Source organism: Numenius arquata, chromosome 10 (genome assembly GCF_964106895.1).
Source record: "Numenius arquata chromosome 10, bNumArq3.hap1.1, whole genome shotgun sequence".
Lineage (NCBI taxonomy): Eukaryota > Metazoa > Chordata > Aves > Charadriiformes > Scolopacidae > Numenius > Numenius arquata.
The window spans coordinates 6,863,854-6,881,760 of NC_133585.1; the positions used below are offsets into that span (position 1 = coordinate 6,863,854).

Here is a 17,907-nt window from a genome sequence, read left to right on the forward strand (position 1 = left end):
TGAAAAATACATAGTGTAAATAGGATTTTTCAAAAAGGTATTATTTCTAATTGCAGCACTCATGTAAACAACTGTGGATCTGTAATGGGTTCTTTACAGTGGAGGTAAAAGCTATTCTTGGGCAGAACTGCCTGCTTCTTTCAATATACCTCTTAAAATTATTTATGTAATAAAGACAGTGAGAAAAAATTTCCATGGGGCTCAGCTGAGGATGTGGAGATAAGCTGACCTTGATTTTTTGGGCCGACATCTGAAATTTCTGTGACTTGGATGGCGTGAAAATTCCTGTTATGTGCAGCAGCAAAGGACACAATTAGTTCAGTCGAGTTCTGGGTGAGCAACCTGGTGTAACCGTGTTGAAAGGAAATACAGTTCTTTCCTGTGGCAGGATTGTAGTTCTATTTATATATTTATTCTGGAGTAATGCAAGCAATAACATTTTTACAGTGAACAGTAAATAATCATGGGATGCCAAAATACCCAACCCAGGGTAGTGTATATTTATGTTTGTAGTATATACACACACACACACAAAGAATTACCTTTTTGAGAAGTGTTGGGCTAAAGATGGTTTGGTATCTTTTAAAAAGTCTTGGCTGCATGTCTCTGGATAGATCCAATGTTTATCAGTAATGCCCTTGTGTCTACCCAGAAGGCCTAGGTATGCTTTCTTGTGGAATATTATAAAGTGTTTGAGCCAAAAAACCCCAATCTGCAGCACTCACAGATTTCTCCAGTTACCTGTCCTCAGCGTGGGCACCAGAATATCAATGGATCTGTTGCACTAGGGACTTTCTAAAACCTTGTAAGGCAGGGTGAATTTCATCCTTATGAGATTAAGAACTGAAACAGACTCCCGAAGTACAGAAAAATTAATTTAACAGTTATAAAGACGTCAAATTGATGACACCAGAGAATGAAGTGCAGAATGTCCTCCTCTGCCTTGCCAGAATAATTAGAGAACAGTTCATTCATATCCTCTCTGTTGATTCTGCAAAAATACCAGTTGCGTGACTGGACTTCTGCGATAGAGATGCCCACTAATTCATCTGAGGGATTACTTAACAGCTAGGGTGTCCTAACATCTTTGGTACAGACTTTGATACAGTAGCCAGTGGCGACTGGCTCCATGTTTCATTTTCTAACTGTAAAGTTATTTGAGTGTTTTTACCTCTGCTCATATACTATGTAGCCGATTTTGATTCTTTGCCCTTTACTGCTGAAGATTGTTAGTTCACCTTTAAGTGACAAGTTCAGATAAGAACTTCTTGACTTTTATCAGTTTAGGTCAAATCGTGAGCAGAGTTTTTCGGCTTAAAAATTCTTAGTCTTCCACCCTTCCATTCCATATAAAATAAAATTGCCTGAAGATATCCACTATAATCTAATCTATGATATTCTGATATGTACTGTATACTATCAACGTTAACATTTTAAAATCTTAAGTGAATATCTGCTATCACTGTTTAATACAAATAGCTCTGAACGATTATAAAAATATTTAATGCATAATGCGTGTCACTCAGGTATTATTGTCAGTAATGGATGAGGAACAACGTTTGGATAATTTATAAAAGTAGACAAAAAACATTTTTCAGTAGTTAGTGTTTTCAGGGTGTTGGTTTCTGATAATAACATTTTGATCATAATACCTTTTTAGCATAGCTTAAACGACTTTACTTATGCAAATTGGTGATCTAACTTGAGTGCTTTTATTCTACCCAAATCACTGAAAGTGTCTTGGATTATAGAAATGTGTATAAAACCAGTTTAGCTCTTTTGCGTGCTTCAAGTGAAACAGTAAAACAGGTCACGTTCTTTCTTGGTTACGAATTAAAGGAGCCCACCCCTCACTCCTGTATGTGACTGGGGAGGTGCCAAGGAGTTAGAGGGGAACCTTAAAGGTGACTGGGTTTCCCCTAACAATGGGGAATCCTTAAATGGCGGAGTTTTAGGAGAGAACAAATATATCGAGTGAAGGAGGGAACATAGCTCAGACACATCGTGGGCTGCAGTGGGGCTGAACACGGTGTGACTGCTCCGGTGGAGGGTGAACCGTCACGCTGGGAGCTGGTAAAAAGCTTCTTCAGCTTCTACCATGACTTTGAGGTGCACCTACCCTGTCAGTTTAAGATGATGTCAGGCTTTGGTGCCCCGGTTGTATACACTGTTTGCTTTTAGGCTTCCACCTGTAACAAATAATTTCCTTCCCGCTAAGAGAAAATTTTGGGGCTGATTTAGCAGGCAGTTCACTTCATCAGCTGCTGCTTTGGGACAATATAGAACCATGCTGGGTTTCATTTCCTCTGCTCGTGTGAGGTATACCAATTATATCCAGAAGGCCTTGGAGATTCATATGTCCCCTTAGTGCCATCAAACATGTACCACACATTTTATGTCTCATACCAGATTATATAAATTTGACTGCAATTCAGCCTTTAATTTTTTAGCCTTCTGACTTGCTTTTAACCAATGAATAAACAAAACTGTGACGTTATAAGGGCACACGGGTAAGAAATGAGACCTGAGGCGATCTGGCCTGCTGGAGGTAGCCCAGGCCTATGCTGAGGAAAAGTTTCTCAGCAGCTTTTCTCAGTGACTTGGTAGCACCTTGACATGGCTGGTTCTGAACACAAGCAAGGAACTTGAAGGAGAAACCCTGAAAGCTATGTCACAAAAGAGAAGAATGTCACTAGACCACTCGTGTAGCTCTGCATAAGTACCTATATTATGCTGAGCTGCACTGGATTTCTGATCGGAAGACCACCACAGAGCCATCTGGATTCCTTGACTGTTCAGTTTATGGCCCGATCTCTGTGCTAGGCTGGGAGAGTGTAGAAGCTGAACCTTCGCAGTCCTCTAGGAAGAAAAGGAGAAGGTACCGTTTTCTGCTTGTCTCACATCTCCAGGGTAGCAGTGGGACAGAAATTCCAGGACGAGACAAGAGACCAGCTTGGGTAAGTGCCCTGATTTTATTAAACCATTTTGAAGTTGGGGAAGGAAGGAGAACACGGGCAGCTTGTAGGGAATGTATGCTATATGGCAGTGGACAACCAACCAGGAGTGCTTGAAGGCCAGAAATGGCTTCCAGAATCTTTTAACTCCCTTATCACCCACAGTCAGGAGAAAACAATGGCCTCTTTAGCCAACAGTTTTGCAGACTTTGCTCATTGCTTACATAGTATTGACTACCATAGATGATTATACACCAACAGTGACACATCTTAGCTCACTAGCAGCCAAAAGCAATGCATACAATCTCAGCAAGCAGTGTTGTACACTTGTCATCACTAGCGCACAGTATGCTCACAACCTGACTCACTCTGACAACCATCTGCATGCAGCTGTTCACATCTGTGTTCCCACTAGTGCCTTCCCCACCTGCATCAAATTTCGTAGCACCATTTTCAAAGTGGTGCCACACAGGCTGGGAGGTTAAATCCTGCCTATTCCTCTTGTGTATTCCTGAACATAACAACCACAGGTGGCAAGAATTCAGGTTATTAAGCTCTCTAGCATCCCTCGCATGCTTTCCCCTCAGCTTTGTGTATTGATCATGTTGCTGGCTCACTAAAGCATAAGATCGCGTTTCTCTTCTGACGCTGCTGCCCTAACTTGGAAAACCATAATTCTCAGCACATTCCTGCTGTCCCTTCAGTAATGTGGACGGTCCATTCACTCAGATGGGAATGTCACCAATTGCTTTTTCCTGGTGCATAGTTTCTGGACATGATGCAGCCTCATTTCTAGCTTTTTGGATATGGTATTCACTTGGGAAAAGAGGGTGCTCATCTGTCCCAAGATAACGCTGCTCAATATAACTGACTGCGCTATTATATGAACTATATAACTGTTCTGCACTATTTCTATAGTAATCAGCGTAGGCCAGCAAGACCATAGGTTGGTGTCTCTTCTCATTCATGTAATTAAAAGAGCCAGATGGGAACATTGTATTGGGTGGATGACAGTCTGCATGATCTTAGGAATCTCTAGCTGATAGATTGTGCAGGGGTAGAAAACCGATGTTACAGACGTCTCTGCCATACTGATTTTCCCTCTTGAAGGAGCTGGGGCTGCCAGACACCACAGCGTTATGGCCATCCTCTAGGTACCCTCTAATGGGTTTCTGGAACACTGGGAACTGTCACTAATTAATTAGCTGATGCATTGGGTCAGATTGCTTTTACAGACCATACCTGAGAGGTCATATTGGACACAAAGCATTGATTAAGTGATTACAATATATGCAGAGTACTAGAATGGCCTGTGGCTGGAGCTGGTAAGGGACAGTTGTGGAGCCAGTTTGGAGATCAGCCCATCTATATAAATAGGACTTGGAACTAGGGTTGTTTCCCTGACATAGGGACATTACAGATGTACTCTAAGTACCTGGCTCAGAACCTCAATGACAATCATAGTGACCCTAAGTTAAAAGAACATTAAGCACGCTAGGTCAGGCACGGGAAAAAATGAAGTGCCAGAAAGTAGGTCGCCTCTACAATCTTGGTTCTGTTGCTTAGTTCATGGGCATGACGACAGTCTTGACGATGACAGAACATGAAGAGCAAACAGTATCACTTGTGTGTGATCCCTGCCTCATTTGGTGCAAAATCTGCAACAGAGTGAATGCCAAGAGACCGTAGTTTGTTGCTGACCCCGCTGAGAGGAGTGGTAGTTAAAAACCCAGGTAGCACGACATGCAAAGTAGCCTGTTTCTTCTTCACCCACACAGAACATGCAGAAGTCTGATACAAAATGAAAACCCTGTAGTGGTTTCTGTATCAAGTTAGAGGTCTAAAAGCAATAAAGGATTATAATTTAAGGTAGTAATAAGAACACACTTCTAAAACAGTAAATTTTAAATTTTAAATATTAGTACTGAAAGCATGCAGAAAAATTACGCAGTTATGGTTACTAATATGGGTTACATTTAGGATGTTCACCTGGAAATACATTGGTTCACCATTTTATAATCAGTGACAGACTATAGTACCTCAGAAACAGGATAAACAGGGTGACCGTTTGCTATTCTGCATAATAAAATCAGAATAGAAAATGGAAATAAAATTATTTTCTGGTTTCATTAGACTGGCAAGTTTGATAGAATTAATGTGATGTGATACTATACAGCTATGTTAATTGGACACCTTCATTTTTACTGTTCAAACAAGCATAAAGGGGCCTGGAGCTGCTCTAAGGGAGCCAGCGGAAAAAAAAACCTTCTCCAAGTGGTACAAAGCTGAAGTTTAGTTGAAGATGTTTATTCTGGCTTGGGAGGTGGAGAGAGCCAAGCTTGGTATGGACTACTCTTCTGTGCCACTGTTTTTTCTTTGGTCTACAGGACCACAGCTTGTGGAACTTCTTGTAGAAATGTCTTGATCATACCTAGTTACCTCTCTCCAAGAAGTTTGTGGAGCAATAGTTAGTTTGTCAAGAAAAGGTAAAAGTTCTGTAAGAGCTCTAACTTTTGTCCATTAATTTTGCTTTTTATTTTTATATTTTCTGCTCTATAAGAGGGAAAAGGTTTTTTATTTTCCATTACACACAGAGAAGCGATTGTCATTCTTGGGTTTTATCCCCATTCCTGAGCTGTATTAGCAAGACAGCTAACCTTTCAAGCTATCCTCAGTGTAACTAACTGTAAAATTGGGATATTAATGCCTAATTGAGACGGGTATAGTAGGGCTTAATTGATTAATATATGTAAAATGTCATAAAATTTGCAGGTGAATGACACTTTAGAAATGTTAGGTATGCCTTCTTTATATTTTAAAATAACCAGTATAAATAGCACTAAGAACTTACCATTATGAACAATTTATACAAACACATTTACTTATAATCTTTCCACTGAAAGACAAATTATAACACTGTACAGTGAATACAGTTTGAAACAGTAAAAGTAGAAGGGGATTAACATGCATTTCCATTCACTAGAAGAAGATGAATGCTAATAAAATTTCCCTGTAGATAAAACTTTGAAAATATTATTTTCAATATGTCAGTTTATGGGCCCGTATGATGAAAAAATATCTATTCATGTAAGCAGTCATTAAGCGTAAAATAAAATCTCTAAAATCTTTCAGTGGACTTATCAAGTCTTCTTTTTACTCACCTGTTTAGTTGTTGATGACTGTTTTGGTCTTTGCTTTTCTGCTTAAACAGAACAATTTTTAATTAGTACTATGAACCAGCCACCCTTACACTTTTGAGGTAACAGAAGATTTTCAGACCTGTGGTTATTTTATAACTAGAATTTCTTTCTGTTTGTGTCAGTGTGGACAGTTCTGTGGCTTCATTAACATATGCATTTTTTGATAATGAAAAATTAGCAGTAGGGAAGAACTGAATTTAATATCTTACTATCCTTTCATATGATTTATGGAATATGATACGGAATAAGCAGAAATACTGTCCATGCTGCTGCATCTTGGAGGTTATTTCACCAGACTTTTTTTTTTTCTTCACTTCATGAAGAGTTTAATGTTTTTTCAACCTATTTTTTTTTGTCAGACTTGTACTAAACGTAAGATCAAAGAAAGAGGAGAAAAGTATCCAAGTTAGCCACTAGGTCCAAGGTGGTCAGGACTTTCCACAAGAGGCTCCACTTGCTGTACCCAGGCAGCTGTGTCTGAAGCACACGTGGAACTGCATTTTGAGCTCACCTGGCTTCAGCGCCATGTCTGGGGTGCCAGAGCGCCAGGTGGCTGGGTGAAACCTTTCCTGGCTGTGTATCTCCAGGAACATGTGAACCAGAGTGCATGTTCTCAAGAGAAGAAAATGTTTGGATTCCAAAAAGGCTTAGTAAATTATCTATATATATTTTAAGAGGAGGTTAATGAATTGACATAAGGTTAAACAAGCCAACAGACACTGCTTATAGCCATCCACGACTGCTACTGCATAACCTCATCTTCAACACATGGTTCTCAGGCTGTAAAATTTTAAGATTCTCTTAATTACTGGTTAGTAGTGCTTTGAAAGCTATTTACAAACAGAACCTTGTTATAAAGTACAGCCTAATGGTTGTTTCTTTCTTTTTCTTCTTGTTTTAGTATGGAAGTCTAAGACAGCTGACAAACTGGGAAAAAATGCTTGAAGTTTGGCTGGCTAATCTGGATATTTCTATTCCTTCATCATGAGAATTAACTCTACATATTTCTCACAAGTTTTGTGCTGAGAATAAAGTAGTTTTTGTTGGTTACTGCCAATTCTCTAAGAGCTCAATTTGTAAAGTAGTGTTTTATTCCTCTGTCCTGTAGTCCTGATCCATGATTATATTTGTTATGACAGTTTCCTTTTTGCTGGGTTCTGTCATGGTACTCCACCAAAAATAAAGTTTTTTTTTTCCTCAGAGAGAGAGGAAAAAATTAATTTGCAAAAGTTTTATGAATAATAATGTTTTAAACTTCCTGAACCTTTTTTCTTTGGCTTGGTATGAAGTCTATTGTAATATTGCTGTGACTGAATTTTAAAAACACAGCATCATCTGTGACTAAATCTCTTTTAGCCTTCACTTTTTATTACAGAATTCAGCCAACCCTGTCTTAACAAGGTACAGAACCTTCAGTAAGTGACCCAAATGTAGCATGGTAATCCAACTTGCTACATAATCATGTGAACTATTATGTCACTCAGATACACTGGTATAACCATTACTAGAAAGAAATCCCAAACCAGAACCCTGTGGTGTCTTTTGGTTTTGGCAAGTGAATGGTATTGAAATATGCTACACTGTTGGCATTGAAATTAAAGACCTTACACCATTGCAGTGTGACTCATGCTCTCTCAGTTCTGATTTGGAGACAAGGCCTAGGAGAGTTTGAAGTGGTTTTATTCTCTATGTCCATTCAATCATTACCTTTTTTTTTGTTGTTGTTTTTTTTTTTTTTTTTTTTTTTTTTTCCAAATATGCCAACTCTGGTATCTGTTTCTATGCTGATTTTGTAATGTGGATATCTCTCTGCTGGACTGAAATATTTTGTTCCTAATTAGTCATATATGTTATTGGCCTGGTTTGGGGTAAAACATAACCAACTTTCTGTTCAGGAATTTGACTTTTTAGCTAAGTCTCTTCTAATTAATTAAAATCTCTGATAATTAACAGCATATTGTGCAGAAACTTTTTGCTCTCAGAGCGATAAGACCTGTATTTATAATTTATGCCAAGGGATGGTATGCAGAAAGGCTCTTGCTTATACTTATTGTTATAACATCCAAGGTCAGGTAACTGTTATTTGTCCTGTTGGAGTGTTGGAAGCAGAAAAGTGTAGAGCGGTCGCACTGGTAGGGGGGAGCGGACAGGACAGGTGACCCAAAACTGACCAACAGGGTATTCCATCCCATCTGCATCATGCTCAGTGTAAAAGCTGAGGCATCAAAGGGTCAGCTCTCTTTCCTAAGCGGCCAGCGTCTGGGGAGGACTATGTCTGTCTTTGATCCTGATCCGTGCATTTCTGACTCCAGATCTGGAATCAAATTCCTGTCTGTTCCCAAGTCCAGCCTGGGACTTCCCCAGTTCCTGACAGTGACGTGATTGTCATCCTGGGAGCTTGATATGGTTTTGTATATATTTTATGTATTTCCCTATTTTCTTTCTATTATCTTATTAATATTCTCATTAAGGTAGTTTAGTTTCTTCTAAGCTCATAAGTCCCTTTCTCCCTCTCCCTCCTCTCCATCTGTCATTCATCTCAGTGGCCAGTCCGGCCCAAACCTTGACAGTTGTCCAACACCATCAGATGAAAGTAACTTTACTCATCTGATCGGGATTCCAGCAAGCATGGGAAGCTTTATATTATATTGTTAACAGTCCGTCTTCATCTTTACTTGGCAGCAGCAGTTATTAATCTGAAGCTGTGAACTGTTCTCTTGTGATTGTGGAAATGATCCCAAGTATGATGGCCAAATATCAGCACATTTTCGGATACTTTTCTATGTATGGAGTCAAAATTGGATTCCAAAATTAAGACAAGAATTTCCTTAAATTTAGCATTGGTCTGACTTTAATAATCTCTGCAGTATAAACAGGAAATTTATTTGGTTTTAGTCTGCTATTTCTTTTGTGTTTCTCACCAAAAGAAGGCTTATCAAAATATTTTTTTTTTATTTGGACAGATGGCTTGGAGACTAAAACATAACGTACAGCTGATGGAATACCGCTCTGTTCTCAATGGATGAAGCATTACATTGGCTCAGCTTCTTTCTCTCTTTTCACTTTTCCACTTGGATAGTGAGAAGGGTCTAGAACAGGTTTTTGTAAAGGAGGTGTGGGATAGTGTTTGGAAAGTTAAAATGAATCTAATTCTAATATCACAGGACTGCTTAACTCAGAAGTTGGATTTTTTTTCCCTGTGTTTCCTGTTCACATTAATGCCAGTTTCTTGCTAAAGAGTAGTTCCTGCAGAAAATACCTTACCAACTGCACTGGGCTCCTTTGTTCTTCCACTAGCTTACACGTGATTTGCTAGTTCTTGAAGTACAGAACATTGTGTGACCGAGTTACGCTAGATGCAGGACTGGAGAACTTTAGACAAAAATGTCTTGGAGGACCACCAGGTACTATAGAATCTACAGTCTACAATTAGGCATTCCTTCTGCTTCATCTTTCCTAGGAAAGGGGATTTTGCATGGTAATGCTTTTAAAGGATTTCTGAGTTAGTATACTGTATATTTGCATGCAAGGAGAGTGGAAGAGAGGAGTAAGACACTAAAGTCACCAGCAGGAAGATTCAAGAAGAGTCAAATTTAACTAAACCACCTTGATTTCCCATGCATTTTCTTTCATTTTCATTAGGTGTAAAACCTGTTTTTTGTAGTTGTCAGGTTGATGTGTATCTATCTATATTAATTGACAATTTATTGCTTGCAGAGAGTGTACCTCTGTAACTTTCAGCTTTCAGCTCTTCCCTCTTGCATCATGTGTGTTCTTTTCCTAGTGATGTCTCCAGATGATGCACAATTAATACTAGCTGAGCTATATTTATCCCTCCTCGCCCAGAAGGATGGGTGGATGAAAGTAGTGAGTAATGGGAAAAGTTGCTGCTTAACAAACTGCAGAGGATGGTGGCTTTTGTTTGAGCTCTGTTCTTTCATAGCCATCCAAATTTTTAGCAACTTCCATTTCTGTGGGAATCTTTGGTACTTAAAAGGTATAACAAAGCGTAGCAACTGGCTTTAGAACTGAACAGTAGGGAAATAAAACTTTTGCTCCTTAAAATACAGAAGTTATTCCATACTGAAGTGTACTATGTTGAGTTCTGATTGGACCATATGCCTGCTTACTGCTCTCTTCTCAGCAGCAGTATCACATATCTCTTATCTGTGTGGAAGGTTGTGATTTTGCTCTTTGCCGGTATAACCAGCTCAAAGATGTAAGATTAAAAAGTGGGGCCATAAGAAGCAGGAAAGGAACCTGTTTGCTAATGTCAGATACTCCCACACCTTGTCTTGAACTCCTTCCTGATCATACAATCATCTGTTGGGGTAAAGACACCTGTCTTTAGGGGTGTAGAGTCTTAGGGGCATATGACCCCTTCCAACATCTATTTTCAATAGTATATGCCTATTTATGTATAGGTCTCCCTTATTATGCAGTGTTGTTGGCAAAATAAGATGCAGATTGTGCCTCCTTGGATTAATCAGGTGAACATAGTTCCTTCTGCAAAAAAACCTCCATGAAACACCTCTGGCTGGTCTGGCATTTCAGTTCTACAGTGAACTGCCAAGACAGCTGAAACAAGAGAGATCAGCTCAGCTACAAACTCCTCTGGCCCCTGCAGCCTCTTCCTTTGTTGTTTGATCTTTGTATTCAAGAATTTCCTGCAATAATTTTGTTTTGTCTTTGTGTGACAGACAATTGCTGCTCCAGACATTGTGACAGAGACCTGGAACAAGAAAATACCTCGCTGAACTTCTAAAATTTCAAATCTATCATTTAGAATAGAACTGCAATGTTGGATGGCCTCAAATTAGACTTTATCCTAGCTTTAATCCTTTTTTTTCCCCCCAGTGCTGATTGTTGCATTCTTACGAGCAAGCAAGCTCCGATGCACAAAGATGTACAGTTGCTTCAGTATTGCAATTTACTTTCCCACGATAATGCAGCCAACAAACCTGAAATTCACATATACGTAATGGATTGTAAGGAAGTAGAGCACCTCAGGTTTGTTGTGAGTCAGTCACTTTAGGCTTCAAAAAAAAAAAAATCTCTGTGTATGCATGCAACATATAATTATAGGAGAAGAGGAAGCAACAGCTTCCATACGAAGATTACTGAATTCTTTCAAATTAAAAAATTCTCATGATCTTTTATTAGGTGTTCTGTACCTCCATGGTTAGCAACAGGCCTTTGAAACTTCTCAGGAGGATAATCCTGGCATCCTTTTTGTTGGCTTTATGAAAAAACATTTATATTGCATGAATTATAAACTACTGAAAAATACCATTTCTTGTCTTTGGTCTGTGCTATACATTTAGTTTTGGCAACATGTCAAAACCCTGCAATAATCTACAGAGCTTGTGGATGCCCCGTGCCAGCATCTGTCTCCTGTGTGCTACATACTCTGGGTGGGACACACAGAGAATCATAATCACCCTTCAGCTTGGAATATCCTTTTGCCACAAGTATTGTCCACTGGGAGCAAAGAAATAATGGTTCTACAGTTGTTTCTTTTCCTGTCTGGTAATAACAATTTTTGTTATATAATACCTGCTGTGCATTTACACGGAATAGGATAAACCAAGACTGAGTATTGTCTATAGTTGGGGTATCGGCCTAGGTCTTGGGAGATGTAGGTTCAGTTCCCTAGCTGGCTACAGATAGTAAGTGTAAGTTTTTATACAAATAAATTAGTCTTTCTGTGCCTCAGTTTCTTTTCCGTAGGATAGGGAGAAGAGGATTTTTCTATGTTCCTGGCATAGGGTGAGAATAAATGCATTAAAAACTGCTAGATTCTCTGGTAATATAGTGCATTGAAGAACTTTGTGATATTTCACCTGGTTGAGTTAAATTTACTTAGCTGTGTTCGTTCTATAGTCTAAAGACAACAGACTCCTGTACATTAAGGAGAAAAACCCATCAACCAAACCCAACCCTGTACCATAACGTGTTATGAGAAGGCAGAATTAAATTGCACAATTTATTGTTGCTATGTCTTAGTTATTGAGAGCGTCACTTATTAAATGTAATTCTAGCCTAATAGCTATAGTGTGCTATATAATGTAACATAGGGGATTTTTCATTGTATTCAGGCCATACCATGGTCGACAAAGCTGTCATTAACTTCAGTGGAAACCAGATGAGATTACTGCATAAAAATTTCAGGAAAGTTTTTTATTTCCTCCTGTCATCAAAGCTTTTAGCTTTTTCTGGTTTTTGAAAACTCTTAGCTTATAGTATATTGCATTATAAAGCCTATACAAAAACTTAAAAGAATGCTAACAAGGTTACAAAGTGAAGCTTTCTAAAGACATCAGAAAATGCTGAACTTCAAGGTGCCTTTTCAATAAAACAGTGAGAGAACTTATGTCAGAACTGCACTCATTCACAATCACCATGTAGCCTTACTGTGCTCATACTACATTGCTGTCATGTAATAGGAAAATAATAATTAAATGTATCCCAGAGGTGGTTTTAGACATCATTCTGCTTTGCTTGGGGACAGGGGAGAAATCAAAGAGCCAAAATGCAAGAGGTTTTCTTAGGACATGAATCAGATTGGACACTGTGCTTCTGTGTTGCAGGAAAGGATAAAAAAGCAAAAACCCTAGACAAAAGTAAAAATATTAGCCCTCCTTTCTCTTGTAAGAGTCTCCACAAGGATGGAAAATGTAAATCAAAGCCATTAGTTAACAGCAGAAAACTCAAAGCAAACTGAGAGGTATTATATGGGCCCATGGTGGTATGGAATAACCAATTTCCAGTGCTACTTTTCTGGACAAATGTGTCTTGCAGAGTTTCAAACACACACAAGTGTGGGCATACACTTCTGAAAAAAAAAAAAAAATCACTCTACCGTCATTTTAATTCAGCAGCAGAAAGAAAAAAGAAAAGAAAGAATTTGGATGTTCATATCTTCAAGTTTTGTAGCACTATATCACACTCGTACTAATGTAGTTCGAAAAAAGGTGTACTGAGGGTGGATTGAGGGTACACGCGTAACTTGCTTTTCAGATCCCTTCAACTTGTGTATCGTTGGCTGTTAAATGTCATTGTAAATGGGGAATATAGGAAATAGGTTGGAGATAGAAGAGAAACTTAGTTTCCAGCAGTTCACCTTCCGAATGGCAAATGACATCATCATTGCTGCATTTCTTTTTGTCTTTGTCAGAAAGATTAAACTGCATACTTTGTTGCATTTTATCTTCTTTCCATCATGTTTATTTTTTTCCTGTGTGTTTCACAGCAGAGTCCTAGTGATACTATTTCCTTGGAGACATCTGAAGTTATTAGTTTGGACATTAAACACCATCTTTAACTGTTTGCAATTAAAAACAGGTGTAAGCAAAGCTGTGTTATGAGTAAAAGGTTCCTCTGGTAATATGGACAAAATGTCCATATGTACTACAGTCATTCTCTTACAGCTAAATTGATTCATTTTGTATTAAGCATCGTATTGTTGTGGATACTTATCAACAAATATTTTAAGACAGCTTTTTCATTGTGAGCATCAACAAAATGAATTATATGGGTGAATTCTGAGCCAAATTTACTGACAGTCATGTTGGAAGAATTCTGTGATTTGGCAGGGATTTTTTTTCTTCTGAAATGCTTTGCTTCGGAAACTCAGTTTGTTCTAGCACACTATTTTGTCAGGAGAAATAAGATATATATTTTTAAGAAGACAATATGTTGGTGTTTGTCTTACTCTGAAATGTAAAGTGATTGTATTCAAGCACGTGCAGACATACATGCACAGTGTGCTATAAGCTGGAAAACAGATAATTTTAATTCACAGTCTGAAATATTTTTATAACATTCAGTTAATAAAACACTCAGGATTGCTGCTTTTTCCTCTTATAAAACTTCAGTGTTCTTTTAAGATAGGAAAACAAATGTATATATAGGTTTTATATAAAATTATATAACTCATTCGGTGCTTGCTGCTATGCCAAATTTACTGGCATGTATTAGCCAATTGTTTTAATCAGTTGATCAATGAGATTTCATAATTATAGCTGTGTATACATTTCAGGCTAATGACTGCTAAAATGACTTAAAGCTCTGTTATTATGCAAAGAACTTAGAAAAAAAGGAAGGATCTGACAGGTATCTACCATGGTGCTGATACACTGCTTCCCCATTATTTGGGGGCTGCTCTATAGGTATTATCTTATTTTGAACATCTAGTGCTCTTTATTCAAAGGATGGGTCTGCTCAATTTGTAATATATATATCTGTGAATGTAAAAAAAAAATATAGTGAGCATATTAGTAACTCATTGTACCTATGCACAAGAAAACTTAATTTAGTTGTTTGGTTTGTTTTTTCTTTCTTTTTTTTTTTTTTTTTTTAAATGTTGGTTTTGTCTGTATGTAACTCATATCAGCAGTTTTGGAAATATTTTTTTTAAAATCTAAGGAAATCATATTTGAATGGTGCATACAGAAGTGCTACCTTCTGCTTCTAATTGTGCAATGAAAATGATAATTTAAATAAGCAAGTGATTTTTATACCTTGTGTGTACATACACTGTAAAAAAGACATTTCAAAGGTCAGCTAAGCCCCACTGTCATATAAATTATTTCTACCTGTACAAAAAATCCTCACAAAATTTTCAGCTTCTCATCAGCCATCAACAGAAATATATTCTATAACTACAAACTTAGTTCTCTAAAGCTTTACTCATATAGGCAGCTCTATCAAAGCTAAAGAAAACATTCAGATGATTCAGGTTGTGCAGGGCCAGGACTTAAGAAGGCAGTGTTTTGGGGTGCTCAGAAGGATAAATATATATTGTAAGGAGAAAAACATTCTAAAACCAGAGGCAGCCCCACAATCATTTGGAATCTGTGCTATAAAGTGACACTGATGATCAGCAGGCTCAAAAGCTAAAAAAGCCCTCCTGTATTTATATAGCACTGTAATGTATTTTAGCTTCATAATAACATGAGGCACAAACTAATGAGCACATTGACTCATACGTTTGAAATCTGAGACAATGTTATAACTTCGTTACAATTTCAGATTAGATGTTACAAAATACTCCTCCAGTGGTAAGACAGTTGCAGCTGTGAGTTTTCATTCCTTTTGAAAATTACGTGCAGATGATGGGTGCCTAGAAATTAAGGAATAAAACAGAGACTCTGAAAAACCAAAGTTTGAGAAATTTGCCAATCATCCTGTAGGAAACTGGCAGCAGAATTAGGACTTTCAAGAGGTAAGTTTTCAATGTGTAGGGAAGCATCATAACAAGACAGTCATCGCTCTTCTCCACTCCTCTGTTCTAGAGAGTTTTGTTTTTCGCTTCCTGTACAGTATAATAGGCCCATTTTGTCACTGCGGTCGGCAGCACTCCCTGTTTGTTACACACCATGGGATTTGGAGCTATTATTTTATCCATGGCAGATAATAATCTAGGCCGTGTCTGTACAAGAAAACGTTGAACTGGTTTCAAAAGACTGATTATAAGCCAGATGCACTTAAAACAGTTTGCCCCCTCCTTAAGTTGTTTTTGTAATTTACAAAATTCAGCTCAACCGATTGAAGAGATGATAAAGTCAATTTAAGTCACCCAGTTTAGGGAGCTGCACCTGCAACTTTTCCCTCTAGACAAGGTCTTGCCTAGTAAGTAGGAGGATCAATGGCAGGTTAATGCAATTGGCAATGTAAGAAGATGGAAAAAACAGACTTCTTATTATTTGTGTGTGCTATTTTGTGAACTGTTCAGGCAGGAATTTTTTCTCTGTAGATCTCTCGAAAGTGACAGCTAACACTCCACTAAAATTAATACTAATAATATAGATAATGATGTGCTAACTTGTTTTCAATATAGTTATTCCAATTTTACAGGAGTGTACTATTGAACTGAATTTACTCCATGAAGACAAATGCAGCTAACTCTAGGAGTGGGCCACTTTGTGCCTGGAGCTGTCTGTGTTCATGCTGATGGGAACCGCATGCTTGTAAGAAGAGATAAAAAGAGGTAGATGCAGAAGGAGGAGAATGTATTGCTTTGTTTAAATTCACAGTTCACATAGTACTTGTTTTCCTTGGCATACGTTATTTGCTATATAATCTAATAAATAAATAAAAGCACTGATTGTTTGAAGCATGTTCAGCGATGACCTGAACTAGCAAGCATGCCTTGGTGGAGAACTCTTACTTAGAGAAACAAAACTTTTATTCATCAGTGTAGGATCAGCTTATTTGCTGTGGATGAAGGGTTTGATTCTTCTCTGTCTTGCACGATACAAGGAAAATTAGATCAGTTCAAAGCAATGGAGTGGTTTGTTCATTGACTGTGTTTTGATTTTTCTACATGTTGGCCCATTTCTATTTTTAACACAATACAGTAAAATAACAGGGAGGAAAAAGACGTACAAAACGTTTTTTTCCTCAGCTATTTGCTCTGTGTTTCCTGTTCAGCAGCCAGCATGAAAGGAGGAATGGCTCGAGAGAAGGTGCAGTGCCGCATCTGTACCAAGAATTTATTCTGTTGGTATTAAGAGGCAGAGCAGCAAGTACAGCATTAGTTTCTGCTGTGCTGCTGAATAAACTGTAGAAAGTGGTTTGCAGCATAGAATATGTATCCTCCTGAACCTTATTTCCCCTCACAGCATGTGCCTCTGCTTTCAGCAAGAGTGAGTTATGCTATATTAGCAATAAAGGGGAAAGAAGAGCCAGATTTTTAAAGGTGCTTAGGCAGCTGAAGAGGTAGGTAGCTGACTAATAGGATTTAGGATCCAAGCCTGGGAAACCTAAGTATCTTTGAAACTCTCACATAAAATTCTTACAGAAACCCTTCAATTTCCCTACTCTGCCTCACCAGTGATAACCTGCCATCATGCCATTACTTTAATTAGCAAGTTCTCATGCCCTGGAAAGACTAGTTTGACAGGTATTTCTGATAATTCCACGGGTGTTTCTGTTTTCTGCACAAACTACCCTATACTCTGTAGGCAAAAGATACCACTATGGGGGTGCGGGCCTCTCCTGTAGATTACTTCTGCATGTGTTGCTTTACCAGTGACATACATCTCTCCAAAGGCAAGTTATGCTTTTTGCCACAAATAAACGGGCTGCTTGGTAGGTGGAAAGCCACTCCAGGTGACCCTCCAAGTCACCTAGTTCCTACTGGGAACGAAATCCAAGCCCCCATTCCCCAGTCACCGTCGCACCCATCAACTATCTCCATTATTTCTTCCCAGCGCCTCTTCCACCCCTGTCCCAACCCAAGGCGCGGGCCGGGCCCACCGCAGCCGAGCCCGTGGCCGTCGGACCTTCGATGCGGGCGAGGCACCGCGGCGGGACCGGGGGCGGCCGCCGGAGGGGGCCGGCTGGGGCCCGCAGGCGCAGACCCTCACCCCTCACCCCCCTCACCGTCCCGCCCGGGAGCGCACCACCTTCTGCCGGGAAGCCGGCGGCAGGGCCTCAGGGCCACCAGCCCGGCGGCCGGACCCCCGCGCACCCCCCTCCCCGGGCCGCAGGTGCCGGCGGGAGCCCCGCGCTGCCACCGCCCCCGCCCGCGGCCCGGCCGCGCTTCCGCCCGCGTCAGCTGACTGCCGCGAGGAAGCGGCGGCGGCCCCAGCCCGGCCCGGCCCGGCCCCGACCCCGCGGAAGCCCCGGCGCCGCCGCCCCCCCCCCCCCGCCGCCATGGCAGGAGTCGTGGTGAGCGGAGCGCAAGTAAGTGTCCGCGTCCCGCCGCTCGCAGGGCCCGGGCGGCGGCGGCCCCACCTGCCGGAGGC

General features: G+C 39.6%; 1 protein-coding gene across 1 annotated transcript in view; it reads left to right on the forward strand.

Annotated features, from left to right (window-relative positions):
- Nucleotides 1-17,815: 17,815 nt before the first annotated feature.
- Nucleotides 17,816-17,907, forward strand: part of LRMDA (leucine rich melanocyte differentiation associated) — a 666,001-nt gene continuing 665,909 nt past the window's right edge. Inside the window, exon 1 of the mRNA XM_074155105.1 lies at nt 17,816-17,845. Coding sequence (XP_074011206.1) covers nt 17,816-17,845 — 30 coding nt within the window. The remainder of the gene's footprint in view (nt 17,846-17,907) is intronic.